The sequence below is a fragment of the Lytechinus variegatus genome, chromosome 15, assembly GCF_018143015.1.
Source record: "Lytechinus variegatus isolate NC3 chromosome 15, Lvar_3.0, whole genome shotgun sequence".
NCBI lineage: Eukaryota > Metazoa > Echinodermata > Echinoidea > Temnopleuroida > Toxopneustidae > Lytechinus > Lytechinus variegatus.
Genome location: NC_054754.1, coordinates 3,265,208 through 3,280,961, shown reverse-complemented (window position 1 = coordinate 3,280,961; position 15,754 = coordinate 3,265,208). Strand labels below are relative to the sequence as shown.

Sequence of the window (15,754 nt, the reverse complement as noted above, 5' to 3'; positions counted from 1 at the left end):
TATGGAATTGCTCTCCAGATTTCTGTCTCTGTCCCCCATATTTCCAGCTTCTCCCTCTTCTTTCTCTTTTTATCCATCTCCTATTACTTCCCCATCATCCACCATCAAGATGTTTTCTATGTCGTTACAGTGAATTGTTTGTAATATAAAACATTGTAATTTGATGCTAATCAGTATTATTATAAATCAGTATTACCCCGTTAAATAAACATGACAAACCAAAAATGAAATCATATTAAAAGCAATATTTTAATTCTCTCTTTAGTATCTTCATCCACAGGGGTAACAGGTAACAATATGAAATATCAACAGCTGTACAAAATCGTTTTTCTAATTTCTGCAGAGAAAAAAAAAACATTCTATTAATACATATTTATATACATGTTTCAGTAGTTTACAAAGCAAATTTTAAGACACAAGATTAACATAAAGAATTGAGGGAATTGGAAAACCACAGTTGTTTGTGATAAATAAAATGGGGAAAATAAATTCAGTTTCATAATTGGAAATAAAAAAAATGAGCAGTTCACCCAATTCTATAAACAAGTAAATATATAATTTACAATGATGATCTTTACTTTGGAAAAGGAAATATAAAAAAAAAGAAATATTTAAAGAAAATTATCCAATCACAAATTTCATCATCAAATTGTTATCGTCAGTATAATAGTGATGTAATTAAATTAATAATCAACACTTTGATTGTGGGCATCAAGGGAAAATCAAATTCATTTCAGTTAGTGACATTTCCAAATACATTATGAAATAAATTAAATAACTATTTGTGTTATTCTGATGACTTATAAAAGGGGAATGTGAAAATACAGTTCTCAGTCTAACTTCAGTCTCAACTCTTTGTAAGACTAGACCCAGAAGATAGATAACAAAATATATTGTAAAAACAATCTTATCTTTTACAGGAATAGTGTATGGACGGATATCACATGGACATTACCAACGATATAATGTCTATCTTCACATTTCATAGTAATCATAAATACAATACACACTTAAATATGTGTAGGTTGATATTCTGTAAGTTGAATAATCGCCTAAAAGTCAAGTAAATTTTCAAATCAGAATAGATCAAAGATCAAAGCATGTGTTATTTACTTAATCTCAATCAATTTTCCTCAAAGGTGCTGTGGTTCCGGGCCAAGGATTTCATGTGTATAAGGAGTCTGACACCTAAAGAACTTTGCTTTCAAAGCAGTTCTCCAGCTAAAGATCAATAACAGATCTTTTTTTAAGTCAATAGAAGTCTAACCCCCGCCCCACACCTTATTTCAAAGCCTCAATGTCTGTTCAGATGTAATGCACCAAATACCACGACATGGATATTCACAGATATTCACAGAATATGTGTCATAGGCTACTGAAATCCACGCATTTGATTGGCTCAGACCGAGGTTGTCAGTGAAAATCACTGAAAACATGCTTTTTATGAAAAACTCCCCAAAAATTGCTAATACCATTTCACTTTGGTCAGCATGATGTGTACTACTGTACAGGTTAGTTGTTCATGGTATAGGTGTATAGTGACTAGCTTTTTACATATTCCCCATGACTTACACACTTAAACATGTAGAGACTGCTGCACCACATCAAAACAAACATCAAGGTGACTTAGGGTCAATGCCATAAACATAATCAACATTTCTGTACATCTGAGCTTCTTTTTTCTTGAGTCTTACTTCAGCTTATGAACTGCTCACGACATGATAATTTGAGAGGATTGCAACTTTTCATTTAAACTAGAAAGACAGAGCCAAACCATACGAGTAGAGTCCCAGATAGGTAAATTGCCACTTGGTCTATCTCCTACACGGTCTACATTCCATTTGGTCTCATCTCACAGTGGTCTAATACCAGTTCATCAAAAACTAGTCCATCTTGAAACCATTTGGTCTAATTGTCATTTAGCCTCTCTAACATTTTGTTTAATTTCCACTTTGGCTTTATTAGTTGAAATGCTTATGAATTCCCATTTCATCTTTTCATCTTTTTAAGTGGAAAATAGATAGACTGACAAGGACAATTAGATCAAGTGGATACAAGACCAAGTACAGTTGTATACCGAAGAGCAATTAGACCAAACTGATAACAGTCCGAATGGGTTAAGCCCATGTGGTATAAGACCACCTGGGAAGTAGACCAAATGGGTTAGCCCATGTGGTATTAGACCACCTGGGAAGTAGACCAAATGGGTTCAGCCCATGTGGTATTAGACCGCCTGAGAGTTAGACCAACTGCTTGTAGATCAAGTCCATGCAAACCCAAGCAATTGCCCTTAAGAATAACTCCCTGCTTTGCGGACTATCATGGAAGAGGCTTAGAAGGAATGATTACTCAAGATGTTATAGCATTATGTCACATTATACACAGGAATAGAATAACCCCAAGGTTTCCATCCATGCTGGGCCAGGATCTGGAATCTGGACCTGGTCTTACTTGACACCCTTCTTCTTGCGGGCCCGGACCTTGTGCTTCTTGGTCTTGGAATCCACAAGCATCTGAGCCTGTTTCTTGAGAGCGTTCCTGGTAACGATGTCTTCGTCATCACCACTTTCCTCATCTGAAAAAGATACAAAAGAGAATCATAAGCAATGAATTGCACAAGAAGTTGATTTGGAACAGTGGATAAAGCACTGTGAAAGTTATGGGTGGAAGCCATGGATTAGTTAAACCCCATTAAAGGGATTGTTTCAATTTGAGAGCAGCTGGTTCAAAAAATTCTCTGAGATGAAACATGTCTATGAGTGCCTGTATTTGTCCTAAAAAAAACCCTGAAACAGACCAAACATAGGATGAAAAGCTCTAATTTAGTTACAAGTAGCAATTTATTAGTCTGTATGACCGGTTTTCTCCATTTCAAAAAGTCTGTTGGGCATGTTGACTGCCTTCTGCTGTGAGCATCTCCTATGTGTCTGCACACACTGTATGTAGGTCATGATGTGTTCATCTATAGTGTATGTGTTGTGGTGCAGAGATACGCTGTATACGCATAGTCATTGAAAGCAAACCCCAATTATTTTCAAACTTTGGTTTACATCTCTAAAGTTTTAAAATAGTTCCTGTAAATATACTTTCAAACTTTTGGGATGGTATTTTAACACTTTAAGTCTAGGGTTTAGCCCATTTTCGAGAACCTGAGATTTTTTTAAATCAGAACAAAGTGAAACAATCACTTTAACTTAGACCACACCTTTATGAAGTGCCAGTTCCCAGATCAATCACCTATTAAAAATTATTCTTATCCGGCTGCATTAAGTTGTCAAATAAATTTAATTGAGTTGTGAAATGGGAAGAAAAGGAAAATATAAAAAGATAATGAATTTTAGTGAATCAATTGATGCAGCATAATTGCTACAAATGTGGGAGAAACATTACGAAGCCGGCATTTTGTAGAAGTGGTTTAAAATTCTAGTTTAGACTAGAGTTAAACCCAGGTTCAATTATCATTACACCACCAATGGTGTCTGGGATTCCTCGTTTCATGAAATATACGGAGATAAATTAGTCGTACTTGACCAGCATTTCATTTCAGAGTGGATACCTTGTATGAAGTCACTTATTGGCTGCCATAGTCAAGGCCCACATAACAATGTATCAAAAGTCCTAAAGTAGTGCATAAGATATCATATCATGTGATTTGCACTATAAAATACAAGGGTAAACTTATCATTTATCAGTTTGTTTGTTGAGACAATGAAATGTTTATATATTTCATGTATATATATCTGTTTTTTACTTTCTCATTGAAAAGGAAATAAATCTAACTGATTGATACAAACCAACATTTGAGTGCCCATTTAACTTGAATTTCTTCAACCTCATTTTGATATCGCTACCACTGCTGGCAATTATTTTAAACTACTCACCATCATAAGTCGTATCCCTCTGTGTGGTAGGTAGCTTGATACGAGTGTTTTGCGCTGGCAACGATCCTTCAATTCCAACTTGAAACTGAAAAAAAAATAAGGTTTCATAATATTGAGATAGAGGAAATTGAAAAACATCATTATGGGCATTAACACATGTATATATATATATAACAAAATATGCTGAAAATAATGCTTTCATTGCCAATATAGTTTTTATTCTTTGCTCGAATATTCGACGGTCCTATGTCTTCTTCAGGTGTATATACAATGTATATATGTATATATATATATATGACATTTCAGGATCACTTCCTTGAAAATGTTTTTATTTATTTTCAGTGTAATCACCCACTGATACATGTATTTGTAGATTAACCTCCAACGAATCAATCATTTCTCAAAGGTCCATTATTAACTTTGAATTGTTTTCCATGTTTATTTGTAGTCTTATTACGAAAACAGGAAATGTCAATATCATTACAGAAAATCTTGGGGGGTTTCACACGTTCATATTTTGCTTCATTCGAATGATCATTCAACCACTTCCTCAAAAAAAGTGCTATTTTCTGCTCTGTTGACAAATTTTGGCTATGCACGTGTGATTGATGGGGTACCCAAAAGAAGCCACACCTATTCTTATCGATGCGGGACGTAAAACCACAGAATTCGCGAAGCCTCCTCAGCAGTGCGAACGGAATATAATGTTAGCGTCATTACAATTTAGCATTCAAATGACACATTCTGCGCTCGTCTGAAACCCAGCAGGTCTGAACAATGTTAGTAGAGTACACTGCTAACAATTTTTCTTTTTTTTTTGGTGGGGGTGATAACCTACCTCTTCTTCCTCTATCTGTTTGAGCGTCCCCTGTACATCAAAACCATCCAGTTCCTCCATGAGTTTAAGAAGCTTCTCTTCACAAGTAGCCAGGAGATCTAGGACATATTCGTCAGCCTCCGAGGACAGCTGGGCCTGGGGTACGTGGCCCTTGTTCTAATGAAAATTGAAAAAAATTTGATTTGAGAAACACAATCAAAATGGCATATTATGAAATCATGAACAGCTGCTGGAATAATAATAATAATAGGTCCATTTATATAGCGCAGTTACTATGTGCATATACTCTACTGCGCTTTGATAATTGGTATCATATTATTACCCCGGCTGTAGCTGAGCCGCCATATTAATAGAACAGTGCTTGACTGTTACCTTCTAAGCCCTGCTCCCCCCCCCAAAAAAAAAAAGGAGAAAGATAAATGCCCAGGGGTTTGTTGCAGAAAGAGTTGCGATTAAATGAAAGTGCTGATTGGTAGAAAATCAAGTGATTGCAACTCTTTCTGCAATGGGTCCCAGACACAATCAGTATAATATTACCAATGAAGGTTGTGTGGTCTAGATGTTAGAGCACTGGACTCATGATCTTAAGGTTAAGGCATTATCTCCAAATTGTCCAAACAAGATCCGAGATGGTCAGCCACTCTGACTAATTATCCTCTAATGTAAACTGTTTCTTGCGTCATTGATTACTCAAGCCCGTGGTTAATGCAGTGCAAAGTTGTGCTGCCGAGTTCCTCCAGGACCCCGTCTTACGAAGTGTTACGATTGATCCAATCAAGTTTAACTCTATGGAAATCCATTAATGTTATAATTTTTACTACAGGAAATTTGCAAAATTTCCTTTGTAGACAAAGGAGATCACACCAAATCGTCAAGAAATCAAAGAATTTATGGATATACATTCATATTTGGATTTTTTTTTTAACAAACATGCATTTTATGTGCTTTGCTGGCCATCCATAGTTGGGATTGATCCGATCAATCGCAACTCTTTGTAAGACAGGAATTACTTTGTAAGACAGGAATACTACGGATGGCATTCAGATAGCTATGGTTTACTTCAACCTACGTTCAATTCGACCACAATTTTATGGAGTTATGGAGTTCTCAACTCATTCCTAAAATGCAAATTAATACGAATAATAATTATTTAGTACATTATCTTTGCCGTGAATAATGAACAAGTATCATGAAACCCAGCATTCCACGGAAAAGCAGTCTTAAATTATAGTTTAGACAAGGATTAAACTTGGGTTTAAATATCAAAATACCGCCAAATGCGTGGTTAATAAAGTGGACATAATAAACATGACTGGAGCAAATAAGGTATAATATAGACTAGAGTAAAATACTTACTGCTTTGATATGCTGAAGCTTATCAGCTAAATGGGCTACACCAGCCTTGACCTGGACTAGGATCTTGCTGCACTTATCAAGCTTTTCAGAGGACTCGTCACAACGGTCCTGCTCAGTCTTAAGATGGGCCTGGAACTCCTCCAACATTCTCTGCCCACTGAAAATATAGACACAGAATCCAGGTTGCGATTAAAACAAATATTTTCAATGAAAAACAATGTTTAAAGTGGGTTTAAGAGCATTTAAAATTTTCAATTATGTAACCATTTTCTTTCAGGTTTTTCAAATGCACAGATATAAAACTTGCCTGGACGTAAGTCAATAAACAAACAATAACATGTGAACACATAAATGAATAAATAAATCAAAATGAACAAATAAATTGATAACAGTAATAATACTAGTATGCAACACTTGTGTAGTGCTTAATACAATGTCTCCGAGTGCTGCACACAATTAGCCCAGTTTTAGCACAACTATCATGATCAGGAATTTAAGGAATTCCTTCCAACCAGACAGCCAGTTACTATTACACTGGATGGTGCATGACAAAACTAGATAGATACCTTGCCAAAGGACACAAGTGCTGCGGTGTGATTTTTTTGACAAATATGAATCACAATATTAATATTGTGATTGTTAATTATTGCAATGTTAATATGGCAATTAACGTTGCCATAGCACTTGATGAAATTTTTCTAAGAGCTGCATACTATTACTCCAGCATAAGCACGGTTATTTGGTTATTTTTATTGGGCGCTCAAGCATTCAATGAATTTCTTTCGATTGGGTACCCATTTACTTCATCTGGGTGGAGAGTGGCAAATGTAGATAAATGCTTTTTCAAAGTACACAGGTGATGCAGTAGCATTCCAACCCCAGACCTTGTGGTCCAAATTTCAGAGAGGTATCCACTGAGCAACAACACCTATACATGATGGAATCACAGCATTGATATCACAACAACATTACCTTGATAATTTGGCTTCTCCGGAATACTTCATCTCCTCAAAGTCTGTATTGAGTCTAGATTTCTCTTCCTTGAGACGCACCACCTGCTTCTCATTCGCTTCCTTCAGCTCCGTCAGATGCTGGTACGTGGAGTTCTGGTTCTCAAACCTATTAACAACCTCCTGTAAATCAGAAATCAACCGTTGGAAAAAATAGTTAATATACATTATGAAGGGGAGGGGGGGGGGGCTATGTCTGCTCCCTTACAATTGGAGTTGAGAGGAACACAAATTTCTTCAAAATTTCCACAAACATTTCAATTGATATTGTTCCTTCTCAAGAGTAAGTGTTTCAAAGATAGTATCAAAATTAGAGCTTTATATAAGAATTTTTTTACAAAGAAAGTTCATTTTCATATTTAAAAAGTCAATGGTGCCAATTAGTGTGCTGTGTTAACCCTTCACTTGAGTTAAGGGTCTGAATGTGCAGCCTATAATGAATTTTGTATTGAAGGTCTGAAACAACAAGTTTTAAATATGCTAGTCTTTGTGTGTAGACCCACAAGAACAAATTTTTAATCAAGGTCTGTGCCTGCAGACTAGGTGCCAATGTTTGTGCAGCTTCTAAATTTACACACGATTTGGAACTTTATTGAGGGAGACTGCATTTCAAAACCTTTACATGAAATACCTCGAAGTTTGACCCGTAATTCTATAATGAATATCTGCCTCTGTAGTACAAAGGTAAAGTTCATGAATGATCAGAGTTGAAGAAATGATCTTAAAGGGACTCACCGCAAGATCCGATACCCCTGTAGCTTCCTTCATTGCCTGGAATGCTTCCTCAAAGGTACTGATCTTCTTTTCTTCCTCCTCCCCGGTGACAAACTGCTTCTGTTCTGGCGTGAGCTCATCATGTTGGATAGACGCTCTCTGGAGCTGTAAAGATTAATTCAAGCACAAACATTGATACATTTACTCACTCAAAACTGAAAATGTGAAGTCGGGTAATAGTCATTGGATGACACAGAATGGGATACTAAAGATATTCCACCATTGTAATTGGGATTATTGCATAAATCAGACATCTGTGCAATACTGACCCTAACAAATGAAATAAATTTCAAGTATCCCATAAAGAAAACCCATCCAAGATAATGATCAATTTCAATAATAAAGTTTGTCATCCCATATCAGTCTTTGGTCAGTCTATGGCAATGACAGTGTGCGATTGCACCGCCAGCGTCACAACATTTGGATCAGGGGCCCGTTGCAGAAAGAGTTGCGATCAAACACAACTAAATAAATCTTGCGCAACTTGATTTTCAGCCAATGAAGCATCCGTATTCGGGACTTGCGCTTAATTGCATCTCTTTCTTCAACAGGACCCTGGGTCCTGTTGACCAGAGAATTTTGGGTCGAGCAAGCAATTTTTTTTTTTCAGGGGCTACTTCATACAACCTACAGGAAACATGTGCTACATGGAATAAGCCTTAACTTTGCAGTAATTGGGGATTTTCCAGGGCTCTTAACTTTATTTTAAATTGTTTCGAGCATTTAACTCTTAACATGCCACGCACACTACTAACCCAACGCCACAGTGCTAATCCGATGCTAATCCCCTGTGCCAGCCACAAAACCTCCCTGTGCCACATAGATTTTGGGATCGCGAGTCGTATTCACTCATTTCAATAGTCATGATTACAATTGCTTGTAACTCTCTAACAATTAGTTTATCCACAAAATATTGTGTAGTAAAGTTGTAGGAAATTTCATATCCCTTATAATGGTGTCCTCATTATATGGATTGGTTATTATCTTTACCGCTAAAATATGAGTTGTATCAAGTAGTTCCATTTTGTGGAGTGTTTTGTATGGATCAAAAAACCTAGGTCTCTTCCCTCTCAGAGGCGGAGCCATATCTTGTAAAAAAAATGTAGAAATACTTGAAAAAGTCGAATGTAAACCGCGTAAGTTGATCTGTCAGAAAGCAGAGTTTGCACTGCACACAATAGTGCTAATTACGGCGTGCATGCGATGTGCAATACAATGCAAAACGGCGTAACAATGATTGTAATTCCAAATGTGCGCAGTCATGCACGAAGCAGGCGAGGGTAGGAAACAATGCAAGCACAAAGCAGTAAATAGTAGGCGTGCGAGCACGAGTGTGGCATGTTATAGTAGGATATGTAGCGTGCACAAAGCACTCAATGAGTAAAGGGGGAAAAAGTGCCCCTGCCCCCTTTTTTTTCCTAGGGTCAAGCCATTGTTCACGTACAATGGTTCACCCCTCCTCAGCTATGTCCAATCAGAAATTTCAGGCCGCACTGAATAAAATGCAAACAAATTTCCTTTTCTATACTAGAATCTCCAGTTACACCAGATCTGATAATCATATATATTTGAATTTCCAATTTCTATTGCAAGTTTATTTAAAAATACCCCTTTCATTACTGTTCAGCACCGAGGTGTTATTTTTTACTATGTTATACTTTTCCAATTTTGCAGTGGTATTTTTTTTTATGCATCTCAATACTATCTAATTGATTATTTTGGCACCCTTTTCAGTATTCCCTTTTTAAACGTGCAATATTTTGTGTAATAGTATTTATATATTTTTATTTATGTCTTGGGAGCGGCATGTGTGGGGGCTCATGCCTTCGGGCAACAGTGATAAATTTCGCTTTTGTGCCCCCTGACCCACATGCCGTTCCCGCATTCTTTGCATGTTAATGTACTGTAAATTTTCTAATGTAATGTGTATGTACTTTTTTATATTGGTCAAATAGATAATAATAATAATATAATTTAGAAATAAAACCCAACTCACCCTTCTCTCCACCCGTTCAGCATGTGCCTTCTTCTCCTCGGCCTGTTTCTTGAGTACAGCTAGCGCTTCTTCTCGTTCTCGTCTCTCCCTGTAAACCGTCTCTTCGTGCTTGCTCAGTTCAGCCTACAGAATAAACAGGGAGTAAATGGCATTCATGTAAATCAATTTGTAAAAATCAGAGCAAATACTGAATATCTAAAATAATAAGAATCTAAAATAACACCTGAAATTTGTATGGAACTGAGTGAGTAATGCAAGTACAATGCAAATGTATGTAACTACATTCTATAATCGCAGTCTACAATCTAACAGTTGATTATCTTGGCAAGCTGAATAAGGTAGGATAGTGAAGAACACACATGTCATGCAATGTCTCGTGATTTCAAGCCAACTCATTATCCCTCTTTTGTCTTCTATGATATCAAGTAGTTGATTTTATTTTGCATAAAGAACAAGCCCTATCATGGAAGGATCAAATACTTCCAATAGACATACAAGTACCTTAGCAACATATAGTGCATTCTGAGCAATTTCACTCTCTTTTTTTCAAATTTAACTTGCTTTTGACTCATTTAATGTACCTATACTTCTCCTTCTTTAGCTTTCTTTCTTCGTCTATAATTTATCAATTTATTTTATTAAGCTCAAAGAACAAATCCCATCATGGAAGCATTAAAAACCTACTATGATTGTATGTATAAGTAATAATATATTTATTGTCATATTCGAAAAGTAGATTATATTGTTCATGCCTAATACATGTGTATAAATTTATACAATATGCTGTTTTGTTAGGTTTTTGCATGGCATGTAAACAGAAGAATTTCCATTAATGAGCAATAAATAAATACTTATTGTTATACTTAAATAAAGACTTTCTGCAGACATACCTTAGCAGCATCTCGTGCAATCTGAGCATCCTTGTTCATGGCCTGGAGTTCTTTCAGTTCTTCTTTCAGATGATCTATCTCGTTCTCTTCACCGTCGAGGTCATTGCCAAAGGTCAAACTATCCCTGATCATCTGTTCTTTGATGGCCAGATAGGTTCGGTTGATGTGCTCTGCCTCGTGAAGTTTAAGGTTGGCCTTGTCCAGACGATTCTCCAGCGAGCGTAGGGTCTGGAGAGATAATATTAATAATAATAATATACAGTTCTTGTATAGCGCATATCACATTATGAATAATGTTTCTATGCGCTTCCAAAAGAATTGGATATTATTACCCCAGCTGTAGCATATCACATTATGAATAATGTTTCTATGTGCTTCCAAAAGACTTGGATATTATTACCCCAGCTGTAGCTTGGCAGCCGTAATTCCTCAGATTACAGCACAAACCCATTTCAAGGAATAAATTCCTGCCAGGTACCCATTTACCTCACCTGGGTTGAGTGCAGCACAATGTGGATGAATTACTTGCTGAAGGAAATTACGGCATAGCAGGGATTTGAACCCATGACCCTCTGTTTCAAAGTCCTGAGACTAATCCACTGAGCAACAACAATTCAGAGATTAAATGAAAAATGAAATCAGTCCAAATTCAAGTTGATTTTATCAAAATGAAAAAAAATACACAGACATATTCAGTCCAAACAAAAATCAGTGAACAGCTGAAGGGGTGCACTAACCTTAGGTTAACAACACCTAACATTGGACTAAAAATAAAACAAGGATTTCTCTAAAAGTCCCAAAAAAATATTTCATTGATAAAATATTGTTTCTTTTATTGTCAAGTGTCAAAATAAACTCGACAAAATCTTCATTAAACATACTGACTTCGTATGGAAAACCAGAGCCTGGTATTTTTAAATTTGAAAAAAAAATGGTGTCCTGAAATTCTTTCTCTGTCACCACTTATGATTTTACGAATATCTTTCACAGTTCACTGCATTGCAGATGTTAAGTTTGTGATCACCAAATTTCTTTTCAATAAGAAATATGACACACACACAAAAATAGTATTAATAACTATTAACTGATAAACAGTCATTCACTTTTGCTCAAGTTAATCCATAAATTTATCTTTTTAAACAATGCAACTTGGTAAAAAAATACAATTGTTGCCAATTTAAGTATCAAAAGCATAATAATTCAAACAATACACAAACGTGTACAGCTATGGGTTTAAAAGTAAAACACTAAATGGTTGTTTCACTTACTGTGGCATCTTCTGATGTCCCTGCTGTGGTAGCCTCTGCATCCGATGCATCCTTGATCATCTGATCATGCTGGACCTCAAGCTCGGCAAAATTCTTCAATCGCTTCAGGGTCTGGGCCTTCTCAGCGTTGAGTTTTTTCTTGGCCTCACACGCCTTCTGGTCCATAATACGGATTGCTTCCTGTAAAGCCATAATACCAGAATACATTTTGTCATTAACAAATTAACAAAAGACATGTACGGTACTCTCTTTAAAGGTATAATTGAAATAAATAACTGTCCATCTGTGTCAAACATAAAAAATGTCTAATTCAAGAATAAAGACTAGGAAAAGGGAGATCAACTTTGAAAATACCACTGAGCCACTGAGAGTAACTGAACAATATGGGAGGTATTTTATAGCCATGTAAAAGATCAACATGCATTACATTCGACCACACTATATGGAGTGCCAGTTTTTATCATCCTCCAATTAAACCTTATTCTTATCCTGCTGCAAAAAAAAGTTTTCAAAAGGTAACTGAAATGGGGTGAATAGGAAAATACAAAAATAAACATGTAATTAATTTTAATGAAGTGATTGGCACAATACAGTTGCCATGAATATGGCAGAAATATTATGAAGCCAGCAATCTATAGAAGTGTGGTAATTATCAGCAAGGCAAGTGTCTACTATAAACCTTTCCCTGTAAAAAAATTGGTTAAAACTTTAAATGATACATCTATTAAGCTGACATTCTTATTAATATGCAAAAAAAAAACACTAAAATATTACATGTATAACCATAATATCAGAGATAATATCAGATATATATAGACAGGAATATAACTGAATCTAAATCATATTCTCATAATTCATACTGAACATGTACTTTCTGATTGAACAAATCAAACTAAGACTAGGAGTATGCGAGGACCTCCTCTAAATTCAAATTGAAATAAGGTTTTACTAACATAACTAATGTTGGTCAAAACATTAAGTTGTTAACAACATTGGTTATCAATGAATAGCAGCACACATGTACATAACTGGTGTTTGATTCCTCGTGTAGTTTGGGAAAACATAACAAAATAAAGATCAATATGACAGGTTTTTTTTATTTCCTTTTTATTTTACCAAGCTGCAAAGATTATTCATGACTTCATGAAAGATTAACCCGTTGCAGAGTGGATGATTTGCTATAACATGTCTATGGAAACATAGACTCCAGCGGCAGCCCATACATGTATATACTCGCACTCAGTCTCTAATGGGTTAAAGATAAATTCCAGCTCTGGTAACGATCTCAAAATGACTTTTTACAGAATCTAATATAATGACCACCCAAGTGTCTGTTTGTATGAATAAAAAATATGTGCTAAAGGATTCTGGAAGAAATTGTGTAATTGCTGAGAAATAAGCAAAATAAGCGCGGATTCGGTCACTTCCGTTGGGTCTTTATTCCAGCAATAATAATACACTGTCCCACGTGTGCCAATCTGTGTTGGCGATCTTCAGTGTGATCGTATTTCAGCTTAGATTTTATGATTTCACAAAGTTCAGTTTATGTAACTGTACCAGATCTAGATCCATGATGATATAGGCCAAGTCATACTTAACCTTGGTTTTACAGACTTTCTCATGAAATTGGTGTTTTACTGCAACTACTATCATTTAGCTTTAAGAAACATTTAAGTTACCCACCCGTCCAGATTTGCCTCTGAGTGAAGCGCGCTCCACCTCTCGAGACTTGAAGGCAATATCCAGTACCCGGTCATCTCCCGCCTTGCTTGCTGCTAGCCGCTTGTGTAGGGTCTTGTTCTCCTGTCGCAACTTACGGATGACCTCGAGGTTCTGCTTTATGGTCCACTGGGAACTCTCGTAATATGCTTTCCTGTCACCATCTTTAAAATATTAATAAATAAAATAATTATTGAACTGAATTATTTACATGGAATGATGGACAAAAAAAATCATGACTTAGAAAATATATGTAGCACTACTAAATGTAGGTATGTAAACAAATTATTAATTGAGTGATAAACTCTAATAAACATGGCATCCATTTTTCATCAACCAGTTTTACAATGTAGTCAGATGTAAGATATAGTATTAGATACAATAAGAAATTGATACCAATATGTTTGCATCTCTACTCAACAGATTCTACATGTAACTTAGATGTTCTGTTGATTTATTTATCAATTCCTGACACCAAGATCTATAGACCTATCTACCACGATTTTCACCATCCTCAAAATAGTCAGCATATTAAAGGGAACATAGGCCTAGATCTACACCAAAAGTTTTAGTTTCTCTTTATTGGTAATCAATATCCACTTGAGGATCAGGACCAGGAACTCAACAGATGTTGTTGGTTCCAAATTCTGTTGGATGTCTTAGTCACTATACACATCCTCCATGATGATTACCATACGTAAGTTAGAACGTATGGAGGTGAAAACAAAAAAGGAAATTGAAAATTTTTTTAGGCCTTAGTAAGTTAAAGACTCCTGCAAACAGACGGATTTCATCAGCTACATGTAGATTATATAGATCTAAGGAAACCAAATAGACTCTACTAGGTTCTGTCAATTTGGATTATTTAACAATTTCTTTCATTTGCTACATGTACCATCACCAGACTGTATACAACGTAGTCCATAACTTTGGAACAACCATCCTTGCCTAACTTACAAAGACTGCATTTTGAACTCTCACATACCTGGTATGCCAGCAACTTAATTCATTATCATATTCGAAAGGCCCCTTGCCCTGCAGCCTGCCAAAGGCAAAGCCCAAACTTAATCATCGACAAGACCTTTTCACCATGATTTGATCATTGAGTTTTTTACTTTGTCTTTGGTCTCGTCTCGTGTCACTAGTGATACGTTACCTGCCCTTGGTTTTTTTTTTTTTTGATAGATCCTAATAACATCTCACTGACTCCAGTTCAGTCTCTCTCACTCTCACTCACGCTTGTCTTCCCTGTTCAGTCCAGATTCCATTCTGAACATCTTCAACTCAACTTTATCATGATTTATAATGGCCCCTCAGGCTCGGCCTCGTGTTTATAACCAAAATTCATTAGCCTTGGGCCCAAGTGTTACAACTTACACCGTAATGAGAGTACGGTACCGGTATGTCATAAAATCTAGATCTAGGCATATCAATTTATTTCAATTTCTACATCCCCATTTAATTTATGTCTTATGATTATGTTGCACAAGACATGACAAGTCACAAAATGAACATTTTTTTTTACTCACCTAACAAGGAGATTTTACGCTGCAATTCTGATATTTGCTCCGTAATCGGAGTGTTGCTGTTTGTTTTGCCGACACCCGGCATTTTCGTGAGTTTTCCTGTCCTTCACCAAACGTTAGAGTTGTAAAAATATCAACAGAACAAGTCTTTTTCAAAGAAATCTCGCTGCCAAGTCCATGTATCTTTTCGTAGTGAAGATTGTTTACGTTGTCTGCATAGGAAATCTACACACAAAATTTGTATTGGATTCCCGTGTATTGTACGTACGAAATCCGCGAAACGAGAGCTCGCGATCGACGAAGGTTGTTTTGTCGCACGTTTCCCGTAGCAACTGCCGATCATCGATAGCGCCAGCTGCGACCAATTTGCGCGCAAAGACGCTGAATTCGTCGAAAAAGTTTCAGTCGCCGAATACATACATGTATTCAAGATGGTTACAGCTCTAACGTATAAGTCTTATAAAGAAACTCAGATAACGATAAAACATACCGTATT

The 15,754-nt window shown here is 36.2% G+C and overlaps 1 protein-coding gene across 2 annotated transcripts; it reads right to left on the bottom strand.

The window, feature by feature from the left end:
• Window positions 1–230: 230 nt before the first annotated feature.
• LOC121428504 (outer dynein arm-docking complex subunit 3-like) lies at window positions 231–15,541 on the bottom strand. 2 transcript variants are annotated; one of them, XR_005971803.1, is made up of 12 exons: window positions 15,262–15,541; window positions 13,697–13,896; window positions 12,014–12,193; window positions 10,746–10,973; window positions 9,856–9,978; window positions 7,821–7,964; window positions 7,048–7,208; window positions 6,076–6,232; window positions 4,720–4,875; window positions 3,882–3,966; window positions 2,188–2,575; window positions 231–2,142 (listed from the first exon to the last, which is right to left on the bottom strand). XR_005971803.1 is itself a non-coding variant. In XM_041625163.1 (11 exons), the coding sequence occupies exons 1-11, from the start codon at window positions 15,341–15,343 to the stop codon at window positions 2,448–2,450; spliced, it is 1,644 nt and encodes a 547-aa protein (XP_041481097.1). In that variant the 5' UTR covers window positions 15,344–15,541; the 3' UTR covers window positions 231–2,447. The 2 variants fall into 2 exon arrangements, 1 of the variants encoding a protein (XP_041481097.1); XM_041625163.1 differs by having other exon boundaries at window positions 231–2,575.
• Between the last annotated feature and the right edge of the window lie 213 nt (window positions 15,542–15,754).

Coding starts and splice junctions, on each gene's coding strand:
- LOC121428504 (XM_041625163.1), bottom strand. CDS start 15,343: ATGCCGGGTGTCGGCAAAACAAACAGCAACACTCCGATTACGGAGCAA. Junction 7,965..9,855: donor CTGAACGGGTGGAGAGAAGG/GTGAGTTGGGTT, acceptor TAATCTTTACAG/CTCCAGAGAGCGTCTATCCA. Junction 4,876..6,075: donor AGCTTCAGCATATCAAAGCA/GTAAGTATTTTA, acceptor AATTTTCATTAG/AACAAGGGCCACGTACCCCA.